This window comes from Callorhinchus milii, unplaced genomic scaffold (genome assembly GCF_018977255.1).
Source record: "Callorhinchus milii isolate IMCB2004 unplaced genomic scaffold, IMCB_Cmil_1.0 Scaffold9, whole genome shotgun sequence".
Lineage (NCBI taxonomy): Eukaryota > Metazoa > Chordata > Chondrichthyes > Chimaeriformes > Callorhinchidae > Callorhinchus > Callorhinchus milii.
The window spans coordinates 9,535,105-9,553,893 of NW_024704750.1; the positions used below are offsets into that span (position 1 = coordinate 9,535,105).

Sequence of the window (18,789 nt, forward strand, 5' to 3'; positions counted from 1 at the left end):
TGCCCTTGACTTGCACATTTTGTTTCTGTCAAACTGTTCTTCGAGTACCTATAATGACAGCATAACAATCTCATAAACACTGCAACATCTGAGCGTTGTGCAAACTAAACTTTCTGACAAGTCCTTTTCACCAAAGTTTGTCTATCTCAAGGTATGGAAAATATCCAACAAGACGAAAGATCAAAGCAGATTATTTTCAGTTGCATATTTTCTGTTTTTCTTGGCTCTGCTCCTGAAGGATTGTTTTAACATGATCATCCCCTTACCTTAAACATTTGAACTCTAGATCTCAGAGGTCAAAACAGCAAACAAGCCTTGCTGATCCACCTGCACCCATAGCCTAGGATCTGTTTACTGTAGGCATTATGTAAGCCAATTTATAATTGACACCCTTCTCTGGAATGTCACCCTCTATCTTAATTCCCAACACACCATAGAAATAGGGGACTTATATTTCCAGGTGCCAGTTCCTGCATTCATTCCCAGCATTTCTTCATTTGACTTATGTCACGCGTATTATGGAAATTCCATTCATGGCTGATCAAGTTTCTTTTGAAATGGAATCACATCTGTGCATTTTCCACCATCATTTAGTTTTCAGTATCACCTTGGTAAACACACCAAACTTAAAAACGGATTTAACTAAGTTGACTTGTAAACTGAACTTCTCTGATTTTTACTGAAAACTGTTTTACGTTGCACCCTGCCTCCATTCCCTATTATTCTTCAGTGAATTCTTTTTCAACTGCTTGCCTGTACAACTTAGATGGCTTTCAGTTTAAGTGTATATTTCTAATAATGTTCACTCTAGCTTGATTTTCATGCAGAGATAAATGTTGTGCACAATTCCAGCTCTAAAGTACTGGGATTTCACAGGGGTGAAAGTTGATGGTTAATCACAGCATCAATATCTATTTAACTAATAGGAAATAATTAACTGTGAACACTTTCCAATGAAATCTTCAGCAATAATAATCCTTGCATTATAGCAATGTCTGTAAAATAAAACTGATAACAGTTTTCTAGTCTTTGAACTCAAACTGATGTAGCAGTTTGATGTTTTTGTAGCTGCATAACAGGGTTACAGGAAATTCTATCTGCCAAGGATGCAGTCTTATGTTCCTAGAAATGTAAATTGTTAGCCCAGCAATGCTGCTATGTTTAATCAAATTGAGGAATTATGCTGTTGAGATTGAAAGGAAACATGAATGAGGAAAGGTTATTTTGCTCAATAAAATACCTATTTGAACAACATTCCATCCTCTTTCACGCCAGGACCAATGTTCTGCATAGGTATTTCCTGTTCATTAAAGCTATGCAAAAGTTTCAGAATGTTCAATGATCCACACATGTTGGTTTTCAAATTTTACCAGCCTCTCTCACGCTCCTCATTCTTTCCTTTAATGGAACAGCTGTTTTATCTTACATTTAGATCTATTATTTGAGTACCATTTTTGTTCCCAATCCACAAAAAAATCAATTTAGAAAGCATTAGCAATAAAGCAATACATTTCACCACTTCCATGCCAATTTAGACGGCAGTGGTTGAAGTGTGGATGAAATGTACTTCTTCAAACATGTAGCCAACTGGTTTATTGTGTAATTTGCTTTTTGCTATCTGATCAGTTAAGAAAGCAGAAACAATGTTGTAAAAAATCTTAACACTTCCTTCCTGATTCAGACTGCAATGATTGCACCATTTGGATGAAACATTTTTTTAACTTGATATACAACTTGTTTTAGGAAACCATTTCATACAAGCTTCCGGACAACTTTTTTGCTATACTTTGATGCAGATATTGATAACTCCAGAGATTATTACTTTACATTAGGTTTCAAACTACTTTGAATTTGTATTTATTCTTCAAAAGTACATCTCAACATAAGGATTGGATTAATTTTAAAAAATCGAAGAATTATCTCCAAACTCGGATCATACAGTTCTTGGAAACAGATTGAAGGGAGTTGTGGAATGGGAGAGATGTGAGGTACTTTCTGTTTTAGCAGAGATTCAGAAAAATGTCCAGGTGGAGTTCAATCTGGATTCCATCTATTGTCTGTTGGGTGTACATCTACATTTTTCATTCAACATTTGCCTGAGTACGTTAATAAGATTCCTGCTGTTTGCTGCACTGGTGCTTCTTTTTGAGATAATAATAATAATAATCCTTGCATTTGATATAGCGCTTTTCACGTCTTCTAGACGTCCCAAAGAGCTTCACAGAATATACTGTAAAGTGAATTGACTGTATATTTATGGGCGAACGTGGCAGCCAATTGCGCACAGCAATGTCCCACAAACAGTCATGGATTGAAAATGACCAATTTATTATTGTTTTTTTTTGGAGGGATTATTATTAGGAGTGTGGAGTAAGGAAACTTGTCCAAGGTTTCGCCCTCTGCCTGGAATTGAACTCAGGTCTCTCACTTGCAAAGCGAGTGCTCTAACCACTGAGCTACAGGACTCCACTGTTTTTTTGGAGGGATTATTATTAGGCGTGTGGAGTAAGGAAACTTGCCTAAGATTTCGCCCTGCCTGGAATTGAACTCAGGTCTCTCACTTGCAAAGCGAGTGCTCTAACCACTGAACTACAGGACTCCACATCATGGCCCCAGGCCCACATCAAGTCATTACTGAAAATGACACTTGCAGTAAGACTCAACCAGATAATTTATCTCTGTGTGGTCCCAATTACTGGACCATTGCCATGAGCAAGGTGTGAAACACAGTGATAAACAATTTACAAATTTGGATGCTTTATGTCAGTGCATTTAATTGTGGGCCTATCTCTTGTTTTATTCCATGCTTCTTTCTATACCCAGTGAATTCTCATGTGTAAATGTGCTGGCAGCATCAGCCTCCACGGCTGCACACTCAACCTCATTAAGCCAGTCGGGAACCTGGATATCTTGTTTGACCCTGAACTGTCCTTTCTCACCCACATCCGCGCCATGACCGGCACTGCCCACCACCACCTCCGCAACATTGCCAGACTCTGCCACTGCCTCACCCCTCAGATTGCCGAAACCCTCACCCACGCATTCGTCACATCAAGGCTCGATTACGGGAACTCCCTCCTCATCAGCGTTCCCAACTCTTCCCTTCACAAGCTGCAGATCATCCAAAACTGTGCAGTTCATGTACTCTCACGCACCAGGCTCTGTGACCCCATCACTCCCACCCTCACCCGACTCCACTGGCTCCCCATCCCCCAGAGGATCGAGTTCAAGATCCTCGTCCTCACCTTTAAGGCCATCCATGACCTTGCCCCCTCCTAGGTCTCTGACCTGCTTACTCCCTACCAACCTGCCGGCTCCCTCCGTTCATCGGGCTCTGGCCTGCTCCATGTCTCCCGCCTGATCTGCCCTACCATCATTGGCCGGGCTTTCAGCCTCTCTGCCCCACACTCTGGAACTCCATCCCACGGTCCCTTCACCTCGCTTCCTCCCTTGCCTCTTTCAAGGCCGATCTCCAGACCCTTCTCTTCGACCGTGCCTTTGGTCTCCCTCCCACCTCTCCACCCTCCCTCACTCCTACACCACCCTTCCCCCATGCTCGGGCCCCGACACCTGACTGTTCAGAGCTTTGGGACGTCCTCCCGACGTGAAAGGCGCTCTATAAATATAATTTTGTTGTATTGTATTTAAATTTCACGTACGAAACAACTTGAAAAACTTAATAGAATTAAAGAAAATAAGATGGGTTATCAGGAAGGGTGGTTGAGGCCAGGACACTGGGCTCGTTTAAAAACAGCTTGATCCTCTGATGTGAAGACAGGAGGGTGGGTGTTCTCAATGAGATAAAATGAGCCAAAGGGGCTTTGTTACCCCTAACTAATCATGTGGTCTTGGAAAATTTGTTTAGAGTTATTGGTGATCTTGATAGTGTAAGTGAATGAATCAGTGTTCTCTTGTCTACATGAATTCCTCTACTTTATAAGAATGGGAAAAAAACTAATAATCTATAATGAGAGGGGAATAGAAAGAAGGTGTGTCTTTGCCGTTTTTATTATTAACCAGTTTTGCAGGAATTGTAACACTGAGATATTGCAGAATTGATGAAGCATATGGCAGGCTTTTGCTGTTTGGGGGAATTTATGTTTTTTGCCAACAAAAACAGAAGTCATTGGGAACACTCAGCAGGTCAGGCAGCATCTATGGAGAAAGGAAAGTGAGTCAAAGTTTTGGGTCCACGACTCTTCGTCAGAACTCTTCGTCCAGTTCTGACGAAGCGTCGTGGACCTGAAATGTTGACTCACTTTCCCTTCTCCATAGATACTGTCTGACCTGCTGAGTGTTCTCAGTGACTTCTGTTTTTGTTTTCAGATTTCCAGCATCTGCAGTATTTTGTGTTCTGTTTATGTTTTTTTGCCAATTTGTGAGCAGCGGCAAGTTTGCCAGTGTTTTAGCCAACCTGCACCTGAACTCTCCAGGACTGGTAAGCAGAGTACAACCCTACAGGGAGGAGTGTGTACATATGTGCAACTCTCAATGTTTGGTTTGGAAGATCATAAGCATGTTGTTGGGTTTCTGCGTGTGTCCAGCTGACCAAAAAAAAACACCTCCCATTTGGTCTTTCGAGTGGTTGAGGAGAGCTTTGCATTTAAGAGCTGCTAATGTCTGTTATTTGAATCTATTAGCCTAAGAGAGGTCATACACCTGCCTCCTTAGTTAGACATTAAGTAGAATGATATGGAGGTTCCTGTAAAAAAGAAGAGAAAGATAAATAATTATTGGATTATGCAGTTAGATTGAAATTATTTAGCCTTTGACGTCTAGATCACAGTTTGTTTCACTTATCAAAGGAGTAAATGTTTTAACATGAATCTGCATCTTGCATATTCTGACTTCTTTAGACATTTGAACTCTAGACCTCAGATGCCAAAAACAGCAAACAAGGCCTACTAATCAAGCTGCATCAAAAGTCTAGGATCTGTTTACCCTCGGCGTTATTTAAGCCAACTTCTCGGAAATGACACCCTCTATCTTAATTCCCAACATAGAAATAGGGGACTTATGTTTTCCAGGTGCCAATTCCTGCATTCATTCTCAGCATTTCTTCAGCTTCTTCATTTGCTTTATATCAAACTTGTTATGGAAATTCCCTTCATGACTGCTTGAGTTCTTTTGAAATGGATTCACATCTGTGCATTTACCACCATCATTTAGTTTTCAGTAAAGTAAAACTGATAAATATAGTTTCCTAGACTCTGAACTCTATTGATGCAGAGGTTTGATGTTTTTATAGCTTCATAACAGGATTACAGGAAATTCTATCTGTCAAAGGTGCAATCTTACATTCCTAGAAATGTAAACTCTAAGCCCAGCAATGCTTAGCAAATACTTCGAGTGATAATGTTTGATCAAATCGAGGAAATATACTATTGAGATTGTAACGAAACATTGAATGAGATTCCTGATTGAAATTTTAGATGGAGTTTAGTTCTTTTATAAACTTTGGAAGATAATACACCTAAAACTGAAGAATTATGTTCTGAAACCATTAAGGCAATCCACAGGTGCATTCTTGGGGTTCATTCTTAACATTACAAAAGATCCTTTTCGAAACCTGGGCTTTCACTTTAGTAATGACCTAAATGCCCTCCTTTGAAAAGAGGCAGCTGAATAAATTAATGTCATTGGATAACTGGGAATGGACTGCAGCTCTGTTTGGAAAATTCATGGGATTGAGAACATGACTTGACCACCAATTGTATACCTACATTCTAATGTGTGTACTATACCCTTCAACACTCTCTTACACATAGTGAATACCTTTCTTTTGATCTTGTGCGGAATGGTGTGACATAAAAAAGCATAGATACAAAGAGGAGAACTCTGAATGTGAATTATCATAAGAGAAGCTTAAAGGCCATATTTACAAAAGCTTTGTTCGCTGACAAAACAAATAGTTTGGGGGCATCAAAGTTAATTAATCCACCCAATCAAATAAAAGACAGTGGATTCACTGCACTTAACATGAAGAAATTTTTTTAGGGTTTAGAGTTACCACTAGACATCTTGTACACAAAGCTTTCACTCATATCACGATTCCATTCACAAACTTAAATTACAACATTGAAGTGCATTGAACAACTATTAAGGCCTGGAATATATTTTATTAGACCACAAAATATTCTGAGTTTACAGGTAAAGTTTTCACTATGTGATCTATAATGCCGAGGCAATAAGTTGGAATGTCAAAATAGCTGTACCAATAGTTACTATATGAGAAACTAACATGGCAAGGATTTCCGCAGGTTGGGAGTTTGCACATATTTGTATCCAGATTTGCCTGTGAGTGCATCCCAAAATAAACTCCTGCCAGTGTTCTGTTATATTTAAATGATTATCAATTGGTTTACATAGTTCAACATTCGATGTGCCGCAGGAAGAAATTAAGACACTACAGTACAGTTATAAATGATGTAAAAAGTGAATCTATTCTTTGTGACTTATTGTCTGAAATCACTTAGATGGTAAAGCTCAAAAAACTCAAATAGATGCCTGAAGTGCAAATTGTATAAGCTGATTACACAGCTCCTGTGTTTCTCAAATAATATTTAAATACAATGAGTAATGTATTTTATTTCTCTTCTCCAACTGATGTACGATTATGCCATGATTAATAATAATGGTCACTCAATCCACGACTGTTTATGAGACACTGCTGTGCACAATTGGCTGCTGCGTTTCGCCCACAAAATATACAGTCAGTTCGCTTTCCAGTATATTTCGCGAAGTGCTATGCGACCTCTCGAAGACATGATAAGACGCTATATCAAATGCAAGGATTATTATTATTACTACGACTGTTTCCAGACTCTATCTTGGATTGTCATAATATGAGGTTATGTTCGTGAACACAAACAGGGGAAATCGATAGGAAATCTTAGTCATATTATACCTCACATCTTGGTTAGAAAATGAAGATGGGGTGGGGAAAAAAGAAACATATGAAGAGTTAGTTTTTAAATTGAGGTGAAAATAGAGCAATTATTGCTGCATAAAAGATGCAATTACCTAATAAAACAAAGGGAGAAAGAATTAGGGAGTTTATAAATATAGAGTTTGAAAAAAACTGTAGAGATAAACTGTACATGGCATCAAAATTGGTCTTCATATTTTCTCTGTAGCAAAGCTTCCCTGCAGGCAAGGGTCCAAAGCCACTGACAATCTGCATTCAATTCATATTATAAATTCTTCTCTGGAGCAAGTTATTCCATTGACAGGATATTTCAAAGCCAAGATACAATCTTGTCAGATGGGCATTTAGAAACTATAGGATGTGAATAAAATTGGAGCAGAGGAAGTTTGAATATTCTTGCCTCTGCAATATCAAAATTACTTTGAAGCATAAATTGCTAACTGATCCTGTGTGAAGAACTTTTATAACTCTGTATGTAAATAAATCTGAATTTCTCTCAGGAATTCATACTCCAACAGATGCCAGTCTTTGAGATTCGCAGAATCCACTTGCAGTGTTGTGTGTTTTGGTAAAATGTCTCCAAAGCAAATTGCACCACTGAGCGATTCAGACATCCCAAATCTCAAAATACTATTATATTGAAATGCTCCCTGAGGCAATGTCCTTGCTGTCATTAATATACAATGCCAAATTCATACTTGGAAAATGTTTGAGTATTTGAAGTGTTGAAGTCCCAGAATCGGGGACAAACTTTTTTTAACAACCTTGATCATTTTTAGCATGGTGTGTTTTAATCAGAGACTTGGAATTTGTTGAAATGTTTAGGGTCCCTATTGTTTCAAATAAATCAGGCTGATATTTGTCATGCAGTATTTGCTTGATGTAGGTCCAGCTAATCATCCAGTGGTGGGAGAAACCACACCAGTTAGAAAAAATGTCATCTGTGCTGAGCTACATGTTCCCATCCGCCAGGTGTGGCAGCTGAAAGGCTAGGGGCATGAATGGTCCATCTGTACACAAAGAATGTGGGAGGAAACGGAAGCAGGGCTAGCAGCGTGTAGAAATATCCCTTCTCTTGTGAGAATGTTAGTTGTGTTGATGCTTTAAATGCAAAAAGCATTAGGTTGTATTCACCCAAGAGATGTGAATTATAAATGGTATCCCAGGCTCCTGAAGTGGAGCTTAAAGCTTTACACCACAGCATGCTAAACCCAAAGGCATGCACGGAGACGTTTGCGTTACAGATCTTCCAAGGTATCTGTCTCCCTACAGTTCTAATAACTGAAACAATTACTGGCACATTTTGCTGCCAATAAGCTTAGGATTACCATAGCTCCCTAGGAATCTGCATTGTACAAGGTAAAACAAATCTACTTACCAAAGGGTAGCCAGACAAATCTTTTAAACCTGCAATTTTTAACACTGATTAAAAACTTTGCTGGGGTTTGTAGCACATAACCTGAGTTGAAACATGTGGCATGAACATTTCACGAGTGCTACCTCAAGTGTTTGACCTTTTCTCCATCATATGACTCATTTTTGGCTTTGTAAAAAAAAATTCCATCTAAGCAGCAAAAGCCTCTGTACTGCCCTCTCCTTGTTCAGCAATAAATCAGTTGCACATCTGTATTGAATTCTATGAATCAGATGGACGTAACATGGAAGAAAATAATAAAGTTCACCAGAAGCAAATTGTTTGTTGAGTGAAAGTAACATTTAAGCACACCTTAAAAATAACCAGAAGCTAGAGTGTAATTAAATCTTTTCACCTCAATTACTCAACCTAGCCTCAATAAGTATTAGTATTAGGTTCATAGACTACTGTACGTCTTGAAGTTGTATTTTCATGCATGCCCCTTATGTGTGCATGTGACAATATCATTAATTTCAAAGCAGAACAGTTGATCGATGGCATTGAAAGGAAGAGAGCAATGTCTCGGATCACTTTTCCTCTGGACCACAAGATTCTCTCCTATATTTGAGTTAATTTTCCTTTAGAGGCACATGTGTAAGAAAACACTTAAAAACTAAGATTTTATATTTTTATGATAGAAAAGTCCTCAAGAATGATTCATTAGAGGCAGAATATGGATTTTTACAAATATTTTCCCTCCCTGTTTCTGAGATGAAATGAATGTCTTTTTTGTTCAGAAATATTTCCTTGCTTTTTTTACAGCTTGATTTTCACTGCCTAAGCTTCTGTCTTGGCTCTTTGTTATTTTTCTCTTTCCTCCTTTGCTTTTTGAAGATAGTGTTCCACAGCTCCAGAATGTAGATATGCATGGAGGACATGTCGAGGGATGTAGAATTGGAAATTCATTTCATTGACAGCGCAATGTTCAGGAACGTCAGCTATAAGTAAAATTGTTTTCAGGATTCTTGGAAAATCTATGCTTTGGGAGCCAGTCGTTTTTAAGTGCCTTGAAACTCCTCATAATGTTCGCTGGATGAACTTTTTTATGAAATGGGTTGGAAAATGTGCCCGTAGATTAATGGGTTTTCAGATTTTCTGCCGTCATCCTTATCCAAGGCAGGGTTGCTGCCAAATATGGAAATCTCCATAAATATATAGAAACGCTACCAAGCAGTAGAATGAGTGCAAACGTGGCAAATGGGAGGAGGAATATTCAGCTGGTACAGGAGACTTAGATCTTGAGTTTATTGCCAGATAATTCCAACAATACACTAACATACATCTGAGTCAATACTGACATAAGGCTTGTTCCTGAAGTGTGTTTTTGGCTTGAAACATGACAGCGCTGTGAAAGGATGAAATCTAAGCCACCATCAGAACAGTTTTCATTTCTGCTCACATAAGCAATCTTTTCTTTGCCTATTTCCCGACATGTACACAAGAACAATACTGCTCTATTTGTCCACAGTTCTGCTGTAAATACCATTTAAAGTCTCTGAAATGTGTGAATAAAGGATTTTTAATGCTGCTTTGTGATTGTCTTTTAATGCTTCTGCAAGCCTGGCAGGTTCTGTGCACTCAGAGCACGAGAGTATTTTCATGCAGTTTAGCTAATTTGCAGTTTATTTCAAAATCTTTTGATTTTATTCATTTAGGGATTATGTCTCGTTTTGCCCCGTCTTCCCCATTACCACCCCCTCCCCCACCCCAGCTGAGAAATCATGAGCTGAGAACTCATGACACTTGTGCTTGGTAGCCCAAATGATTGCCTCTCTTTTTGATCTGTTGATCTGTTCTACCTCTAATAAACTTTGCAGTAGTTTCAAGAAAAGACTTAAAAACTTGGTTAGGTGTGATATTGTTCTACGCATTTTAGCTCCCTATTTTTTAATTCTCAATGCGTGGAATTTATGCACAAGCATTGGAAGATGAATGATTGTTCTCTGTGTGGCAAAATAATTTAATTCACTGCCAGTCAGGGGTAAAAGGTGTTCCAAGAGAATTTACTGCTAAATTCTTGAGACTTCAGAAAATTCAGACTTAACAGATCTAGAAATAGTAAAAAAATTATTTGTCGTGCCATTATATTTGAGATTTTCAAATCAGTACTGTAGCTTTAGCTCATAAATAGTTAACACAAATCTGCAAATCATTTCACTCCAGCCTTTGTGAGCCTGGCAGCAGAGAGGAGCATTACCACAAAAGCACTTCACATATGGATAGATATAATGTCCCAGACTGCTGTGGGCATGATAGGAAACTGGAAATATTTTAATATGTGCTCTGCTGAGCAGTGCCAGGTAAGTCACGTTCTCAGACATGAACATAGGTTGAGAAGTTTCAGCTCAGGAAAATTGCATTACTTTTTAACTTTCTTTTTGGACAGGCATCCTTCCTAAGAGTGCATTACATCACCTTAACCAGGCATTTGGAGTGCGAAATTGCATTTGTCTGACAGAGCTATTTAGAGCTGGATAGGTAATAAAATAATCTGAAACAAAGCTTAGGTATGACATTTTTATTATGCTGTACGGTACTTGACACTATTTATTCGGTGAGACATATCTTTTCACATACCTGCCACCTGTTAGTGCAAAGCGAAACCCCACAATTCTGCTTCTTACACCCATGTTTGCAGCATGACTGCTTGTTCTGATCTGTTTCTAATTCTTGTCAAAAATATTTGCCACTGTAGTTTTAATGAAAGGAGAGCCAACTTTGGTATGTGGACATATCTCACAAATATCTATCTTTGTATTGGGTAAGTGAGAATTTGTGGCAATGTGGAATTTTATTTTTGTTTCCCTCTTGCAATGTTCCTTTGCTTTATTTTGCCTTTAACTCTCCATTTGAGATTGCTGCCAGGAAATGAAACTACTAATAAAATCAACTGGAGATCTTGCAGGTTCTGGTGGGAGAAATACTAATTTTCCAATAACCCAGCGTTTTTTTGCAGTCAAAGGTGAAACTTGGTGTATCTCTGTCTATGACTAATGAATGAAACGCTTTCAAGACTCTGATTTAAATTAAATATCCCCACAACAGCCAGGAGATTAATGATCATTTTAACTGGAGGATTGTTGGCTAGGACACTGGGAGAAACGTGTTCCTTTTGAAAAGTGTTGTTCTTTAACATCCACCTGAACAGGCAGACAAGACCTCGGTTTATTGTCTCATCTGAAGGGTGGCACCTCCAAAAATGCAGACCTCCCCCAGCACTGCATTGTTGTGTCATCCTAGACGGTGAGCCACGTACCCATTGTAAGATTTGAACCCACAACCTTCTGACCCGAGGCAAAGGTGCTGCCAACTGAGCCATTTGTAGATATTTTGCATAGGTAGTTATTTTATATGAAGGAAATTTGATGAGTGGTTAATGCACTAAGTGCAAAGGAATATTTTTTGTGAAAGGGGGAGTCTCCCAATTAGTACACTTGGGGAAAGGAATGAATAGCTATTTAAACGTCAGTATAGAAGCACTGACAAGAATCATATTTAACTTGAAAACATAAGATGGATCTGTACATTAGGCATTCACAATCTTCTAAAGTCAAGTTATGTAATACCTTGCCCTTGAAAAATGCTTTGTACCAAAATCAGAGTCACAGATTGGAAACAATCCAAAGAATTTGGATTTTAAGCTCTTGCTAAAGTTACGGGAACCTTTGCCCTTGTTATAAACAAGAAAACAAAAGGCCATATATGGAAATAGACCAAAGCTCAGTATCATTTCCCAGTACAGTTCCTAAAATGTGCATGCAGGTCTCCATGCCTCTGTAAATACGATGTTGCTGTGTTTATATTTCAGTGCTACTGAAACGAGGCCTGTCATCAGCGGCTGAAACTTTCATGTGAATCCAGCAAAAAAAACTCTCCTGGATTCACTGTACTCGTCTTATCAGACTGAGTAATGTATTTTTCTCCTGATTATTTCCTTCACATATATTGTGCACACAAAATAATTTGTCAAAAATAGTACTAGAAAATTTTAAGGATGTTAATTATAGTTTTTCTAACTCATTTTTAAAAAGGTAGGGCTTCCGCTTTAATTTATTCACAATCTTACTGGAGGTTGAAACCACCATATACTTGTAATCAAAGTATAATCTCATCCTGTGTTTAAAAGCACAAATCTTGTGGGAGTCAGCGGAAGGGCGCTGGTGGGTACATGTAGCTGGTGCTTCTCAGTATTAATGGTATCAGTTTCTTTCAACAGTACTTGATGATTACATTTGTAATTTAATGTATTTTAATGATGGCACTTAAGGCTCTGGAAAATGCACCGGCATGTATTTCCTTAAGCATTTTTTAATCACAATTTCTTTCTGCCTATGTAAAGCCTCTTGTACTGTGATTTTCTACTCTATGTGGGGAAATTTAGAAGTGGGCTGCACAGCCTTAAAGAAGTAATAATTATTTGAATAAAGAAAGATCTAGAGATTCTAACAAATGAAGGATGGTGTTTTGGAATTTTATGAGTGAATTATGAAAATTGAACCACAACTTTGTCCTCCAAAGAAATAAGCAGTTGTGATTCTAAGACTGATATTTTCTGAAAGTCGCAACTTTAAGTCCAGTATTCTCAGTGGGAATATACTAATCATTGATAACTGGAAATTTCAGCTGCAGCAAGCTGAAGTTTAGGATCGGCCCTATAGTCCCACGCTGCTGTGGTATGCAGTTTAAGAACAAAACCAACAAAAGAAAGGGGATAAAGGTCAACTCATTCAGCAGTTCGAAGCTGGGTGTGAGGATCTGCCTGTAATAATGTACAAAAGATTCCTGCTGGATTCCTGCTGAAAGGTCATCTGCAGGAGTGCAAGACAGAGACTTGGAATTTGTTCTGGGTAGCACTTGTACTGAAAGTTGTGGTACTTGAGATTGAACTCAGTGTTCCATCAACAAGCTGCTGGTGTAATTACAGCCATATCTCAATGCCAGGCTGCAGATGTAACTCTGCCTCCTTCACCTTTTTGCACTGTCATTAAAGATGATGCTTTCAATGACTTATTTACCATTCTGAGTGCGACTTCGGGACAGTGGGGCTGTAGTGCAAACAGATATTGGTCACAACATTTTAATTTCATGCCTTCGCTATCAACAAATGAATCCATTTTAAGTAAACCTTTGATCATGCTGATGAGTGCAGTCCTGTGCCTGAAATAGAATGAACAGTGTGGAATGACTCTGAGAATTGATGCTTATGGAGTGGGTAAACACTAATCCCCAGCTGGTAAAAGCTTTCAGCAAAAAATGCTATGGTAAAATGGTCCTGTGTGATATATAGAGGATGCTTCGTAGGTTACCACGGAGCCCTACGCTAATCCTGCAGTGTGCTATGAAGTCCATCCTTGCATGTAAGCCTAGCGTAGCGACCAACCTGAATAAAGAACAATTCCTGAATCTCCTTATGACCTATGTACATTTGAAATGAGCAATATTTGGGGCCAAGATCTATGCAGATGTAAGGTAACAGTGCTGGAAATAAGGAGTCTTGTGTTTCTATTTGCTTACCTACACATCTGGCCTCCTCATTAACTTAATGATTTGGGTTATTAAAAAAACTGCAGAAACATGGTTTTGAGTTGCCTTGTATGAAGCGTTACTGCAAAAAAACAAGTGCCTTTTACGACCCTTACGCCATCTCCATGTCTTAAAAAGGGCAAGAGTTGTACAGTTTGGTGACATGTTTCTGCATTCTCGAGACATGAAAAATGTGACCACAGTGCGGAGTATTGCAAATGCATAAAGCAGCCTGTGTTTAACCAGGATCTTAACTACTAAACTCTAGGCGGATATACAAGCATGTGTTCAAATGTATTTTAGATTATGAAGAGAAATGGGTTTGGAATATATGTCCTTTGACATTTATTTTTAGGAAAGCATCAGTTTGTGTATCATTGCTGCATAGTTAGTAATGTGATTTATTGATGGATCCAGGTTTGTCCCGTGACTTTCACTTGATAAGCTAATCTGTCATGCCTGAGGCATAAGGTAGTGGTGCCAGACAGAACCTAGTGAACATCTGTTGACACTGTCAAGATAAAGAATATGATTTAATGGTGGTTCTTTCATATATGGCGTTCGCCCACAAAATACATCTTATAGTATATTCTGTGAAGTGCTTTGGGATGTCCTTCCGACATGAAAGGCTTTACCAAACATAAGAATTATTAATATAATTCTATATTTGCTGTTTCTAATCATAGTATTTTTCAAATGTAAGTGAAGAATGGACTCTGATGTAGATAAGGAACAACAACAACAAGATTCCATTTATTGAGCGCCTTTCACGTCGGGAGGACGTCCTAAGGCGCTGTACAGTTGGGTCAGGACCCGAGCAGTGGGGAAATGGTCAGGGTGAGGGGAGGGAAGGGAGGGAGCGAGGAGGGAGTAGAGAGTCGAGAGGGGAGCTGAAGGCACGGTCAAAGAGAAAAGGTAGGATGATTTAGTTATAAATGTGTGCATCATACCTCCTCTACATGGATGGAATTTAGCGAATTATTAAATAGCTTTTACAAAAATTTCAAAAGCATTTCATAATTGAGGAATGCTTAAATATTATATGTAAAATTGTTATTATACAAATAATGGTGGTATTATTGAGGAGTTATAACATTCGATAAAATTTAAGAAAATCAAAGAGACATCCTTTGTGCCATTAACTTAGCAACAAAGAATACCTATTATCACTGGTCTAGTAACAGGGAATGACCTATTATGACATTATTGGCTTAGCACAAACACGCATAGATTTCCCACACCACTTCCAACTGGTGCTGCATTGTACACAGGCAATAATACTATGTAAATAGCACAATGTGCTACACAACTGGGTTAAAATACCCTTTACATTTGATGTATCACTTTGGACCCCTGTGGGTTTTTTTTAAGGATAAAAGGAGATCCTTAACAAACTCAAGAGTTGTATTATCTGTGATTTATTAAAGTGCATTCCATTATGTCAAACCAAAAGCAGCATCATGTTAAACTATCCTATGCAACGTACAATTTCAGAATAAAATTCTTTGAGCTTTGTTTTTAAATGAGCATTGTCACCCAGGAAGGAGCTAGAAAAGCATTTTGGGCTTCTCAGTCGACCTAAATTTTTTTAATTTTACTCATGGTTTATTTGGCCAGTTTCTAAGTTTTGTCTAAACCAAACCAGATTTACTTAGATTAAAAATGCTTTTTTATAATCTATCCCAACTGTAAAATGAAGCTATTGCACCATTCAATGTGACCCATTCACTGAGAAATGCCCATGTTGTTTTTTATTTTTATTTTACATAACAATATTTCCATCTGATCATTGCTGAAAGGGACTTGATGGGCCATTTTAAATAAGTAAATGGTCAGAACAATGAACTAATTGGTTATATTGAAAATCCCCATTACATCTCAATATCTGTATATTGATCGTAAGGGTATTGATTGATTGCATTATCTCTAAATAAAGATTTTAACTACAATGTAGTAGTTCTAAAGTTAGTTATGCATATTTTACGTTTTCATTAAATAAATTCTAAACTTATTCAAGAAACAACATCACTGAGTTACATTAGTTCCAATTCTGTATCCCCAAACATAGATTGCGGATTATCCTTGAACTCCTGTGGGGCCATTGAATTGAGCAACTCCTGATTATCCAGCAATTCAAAGCCGTATAATTATCAGAAGCAGTGTGCAAGTAATAATCTGGCTTCATCTACTGGGAGTTTCTGTTCTACAGTCTGGCACTAGATGCTTTCTTCACTGGATATGCATCAGTCCAAAAAATGATACTGGCTGCTTTCGTTCATTTAATAAAACCAAATCTCAAAATCAATGACTTCAAATTTGGTAAAAGGATATTATGTGTTCAGAAGATACTATTAGTTACCTGATTTTTTTAAACTTTCAATTTACCTAGCTTGATTAAACATGACAATTCTTCAACCACTTTATAAACTAGTTACCCTATATTTTCTATTCTCTATCACTGTATATATTGATGTATACAAATATATTATATATACTGATGATTTGCTATTTCAAAGTAAGTTTCTTCATCCACATTTCCTTTATTGTCAAAGACATATTATGTTTGAGTAACTCAGTTGCATTGAAGAAATATGTTTGAATTGTTCTTTAAATGTTTGCAATAGACCTACACCAATCATGAAATAGTTATTTGTCATTAGATGTGTTGGAAATTGTGTGAATTATTAGATGTATTTGAAATTGTGACTGATATTTTATTTTTTTATTTTTTAGCTACAGTCTTACGGAACTCTAAATCTATCCCAAGTCCAGTTGAACTCCTTGCTGAATGATTGCATCCGGTGGCAAAATTTATTGCAAGTGTCTGAAACTCCAGAATTGGAGGAGAATGTTTCCTACACTTCTGGTTTCCTATGTTCTCCCGGAACATCACCATCTTCGTCTGTGTACAATAAACCAAAGTTATCAGAATCTACTCTTTCTCAGCTTTTGGAGGATGCACACAGTCCAAGGCTATCTACAGTTCATAGTGCAGTGGAAGGGGAGAATGGAAAAATGGGGGAAGAAAAGGAAGACCCCAGTTACTACCTCAGCAAAGCTCTGGCTAACAGCAGCAGTCTGAGAGAGAGATTCATGGCAATTTCATCAGCAGATTATGATGGAAGAGAGATGGAGGAGAAGCAGATGTCTTGTGATAATGAAGAGTCCTACTTGACCAGGGCACTTGGGATTAAACAAGTGAAGAAACCATCTTTCCTGAATGACCAAAACTATTGCAGTGACACTGATCAGGAGCCAACAACAGATTCCAACATTGCCGTCATTCCACAGCCACTGCACAGAGGTACTATAATACCCCTTTGTCACTAAGAATTGCATTTTAGTTAAACTCTTTGATTAAAAGTAATGTTTCCAAAAATAAACATCCAAAGATGGGATGTTGTTGCTCCCAACCCATCCTTTAACAAAATTAAATGAGATTTCACAAATTTAAAACCAATAATGATAACAATTCTTGCATTTGATATAACATCTTATCACTGTAAATGTTATTGAAAATATTTTTGATTTAAAAAAATAAATGTCTGGTATTTGGGAGAAGAAAAAAATAATCAAAATTGTCATGGAGGAGACTTAATGCTTAAAGCACTGATTGAGCTGTTGTTTAGGTTCAGTCTAGCATATACTTTTGTGCTAAAGGTCATTAAGTCTTACTCTTGGCACAAGAGTCATCTTGTCTTAGTAGCCAGCTCCAAATAAATGTGCAAATTGAAGCGGTAGTAGTTTGCCTATGCTTTCTCACATTGGTAAAATATCATTCTATCAACTTTTCAAGTGATCCTACCAGTGATAAAGAGCACACCGATCGTGTTGAACCTCTATTGTGGTCAATAATCTTTAGTGCAGAAGAAAAATTAACATTGTTAACTAACAGATTCAGTGTTAAACTAACAAATTCTTTTGATGTAATTTTGATCCAGACAGTTGAAATGTAACATTAATTTTTTGCAGATACTGAGAATGCAGCCGACAATGATGAAGAAATAAAGGAAGTGAGAGAGTGAGTGAGTCGGAGGTAATCCGAGATGGAGTTCCAGAGGGTGGAGGCAATAGAGAAGCCATACCCAACATTAACATAGAACCATATAAATAACAATAATCCTTTTTGATATAGCGCCTTATCACTTTGTTGAGATGTCTCAAAGCTCTTCACAGAATATATTGTTGATTGTATTTTTGTGGGAGAAATGGATTTGTCATCTATGTGTTCATGCAGGCTTTTTTTTTCCAGGATTTATAGTGAAGTTTAAAAATATTTCATCCCAAGGAAATATTCCTTTTCCTTTCTTTTCTTTTTTTCATTTTATCTAAAACACGTTGAATCTTCCAGGTTTCTGGAGATTAAAAATCAGATTGAAACCTTTTTGCTTAGTTATTTGTGTAATACAGTATGTACATCATAGACTAGGCTTGATCTTTGGAATATCTCAAATAATTAACACTGGCTACAGCAAATCCTGTGTTTTGATGATCTGGTTTTACTTGTTTTTTTACTTTTTCCAATGACTCAAAGAAAAAGTGCACAACTTAAATAAAAATAAAATCTAACTCCACTTGTCTTTGAATGGTTAGGTTCTGACAAAGAACCTTTTATTGGATTATTTACAATGTTATTGTTTTGGACAACTTTGACTTCTACTTTAGTCTGTATAATGTTTAATTGATTCATACAGTTCTATTATTACTGGAGTGACTTAATTGACGTTAACCCTGTACCCTGACTCCAATCTAAAGAAAAAAGGAATCCACTAAAGTGGAGCAGGCCATATACAAAAGCACTACAAAAGGGATTTATATTACTTGTTAAAACATTAAAGTGGTTTGGTTGTAAAATTCTGAATGCTTTAGTTATGTAGCACTATGAGTTTCTACCTCTGATAAGCTTTATACGTAAGATATAAGT

The 18,789-nt window shown here is 37.5% G+C and overlaps 1 protein-coding gene across 1 annotated transcript in view; it reads left to right on the forward strand.

Annotated features, from left to right (window-relative positions):
* Positions 1-18,434, forward strand: part of fsip1 (fibrous sheath interacting protein 1) — a 90,019-nt gene extending 71,585 nt beyond the window's left edge. The window contains exons 13-14 of the mRNA XM_042338294.1: positions 16,599-17,169; positions 17,838-18,434. Of these exons, the coding sequence (XP_042194228.1) occupies positions 16,599-17,169; positions 17,838-17,890 (624 nt within the window). The 3' untranslated portion in view covers positions 17,891-18,434. The remainder of the gene's footprint in view (positions 1-16,598; positions 17,170-17,837) is intronic.
* Positions 18,435-18,789: the final 355 nt, after the last annotated feature.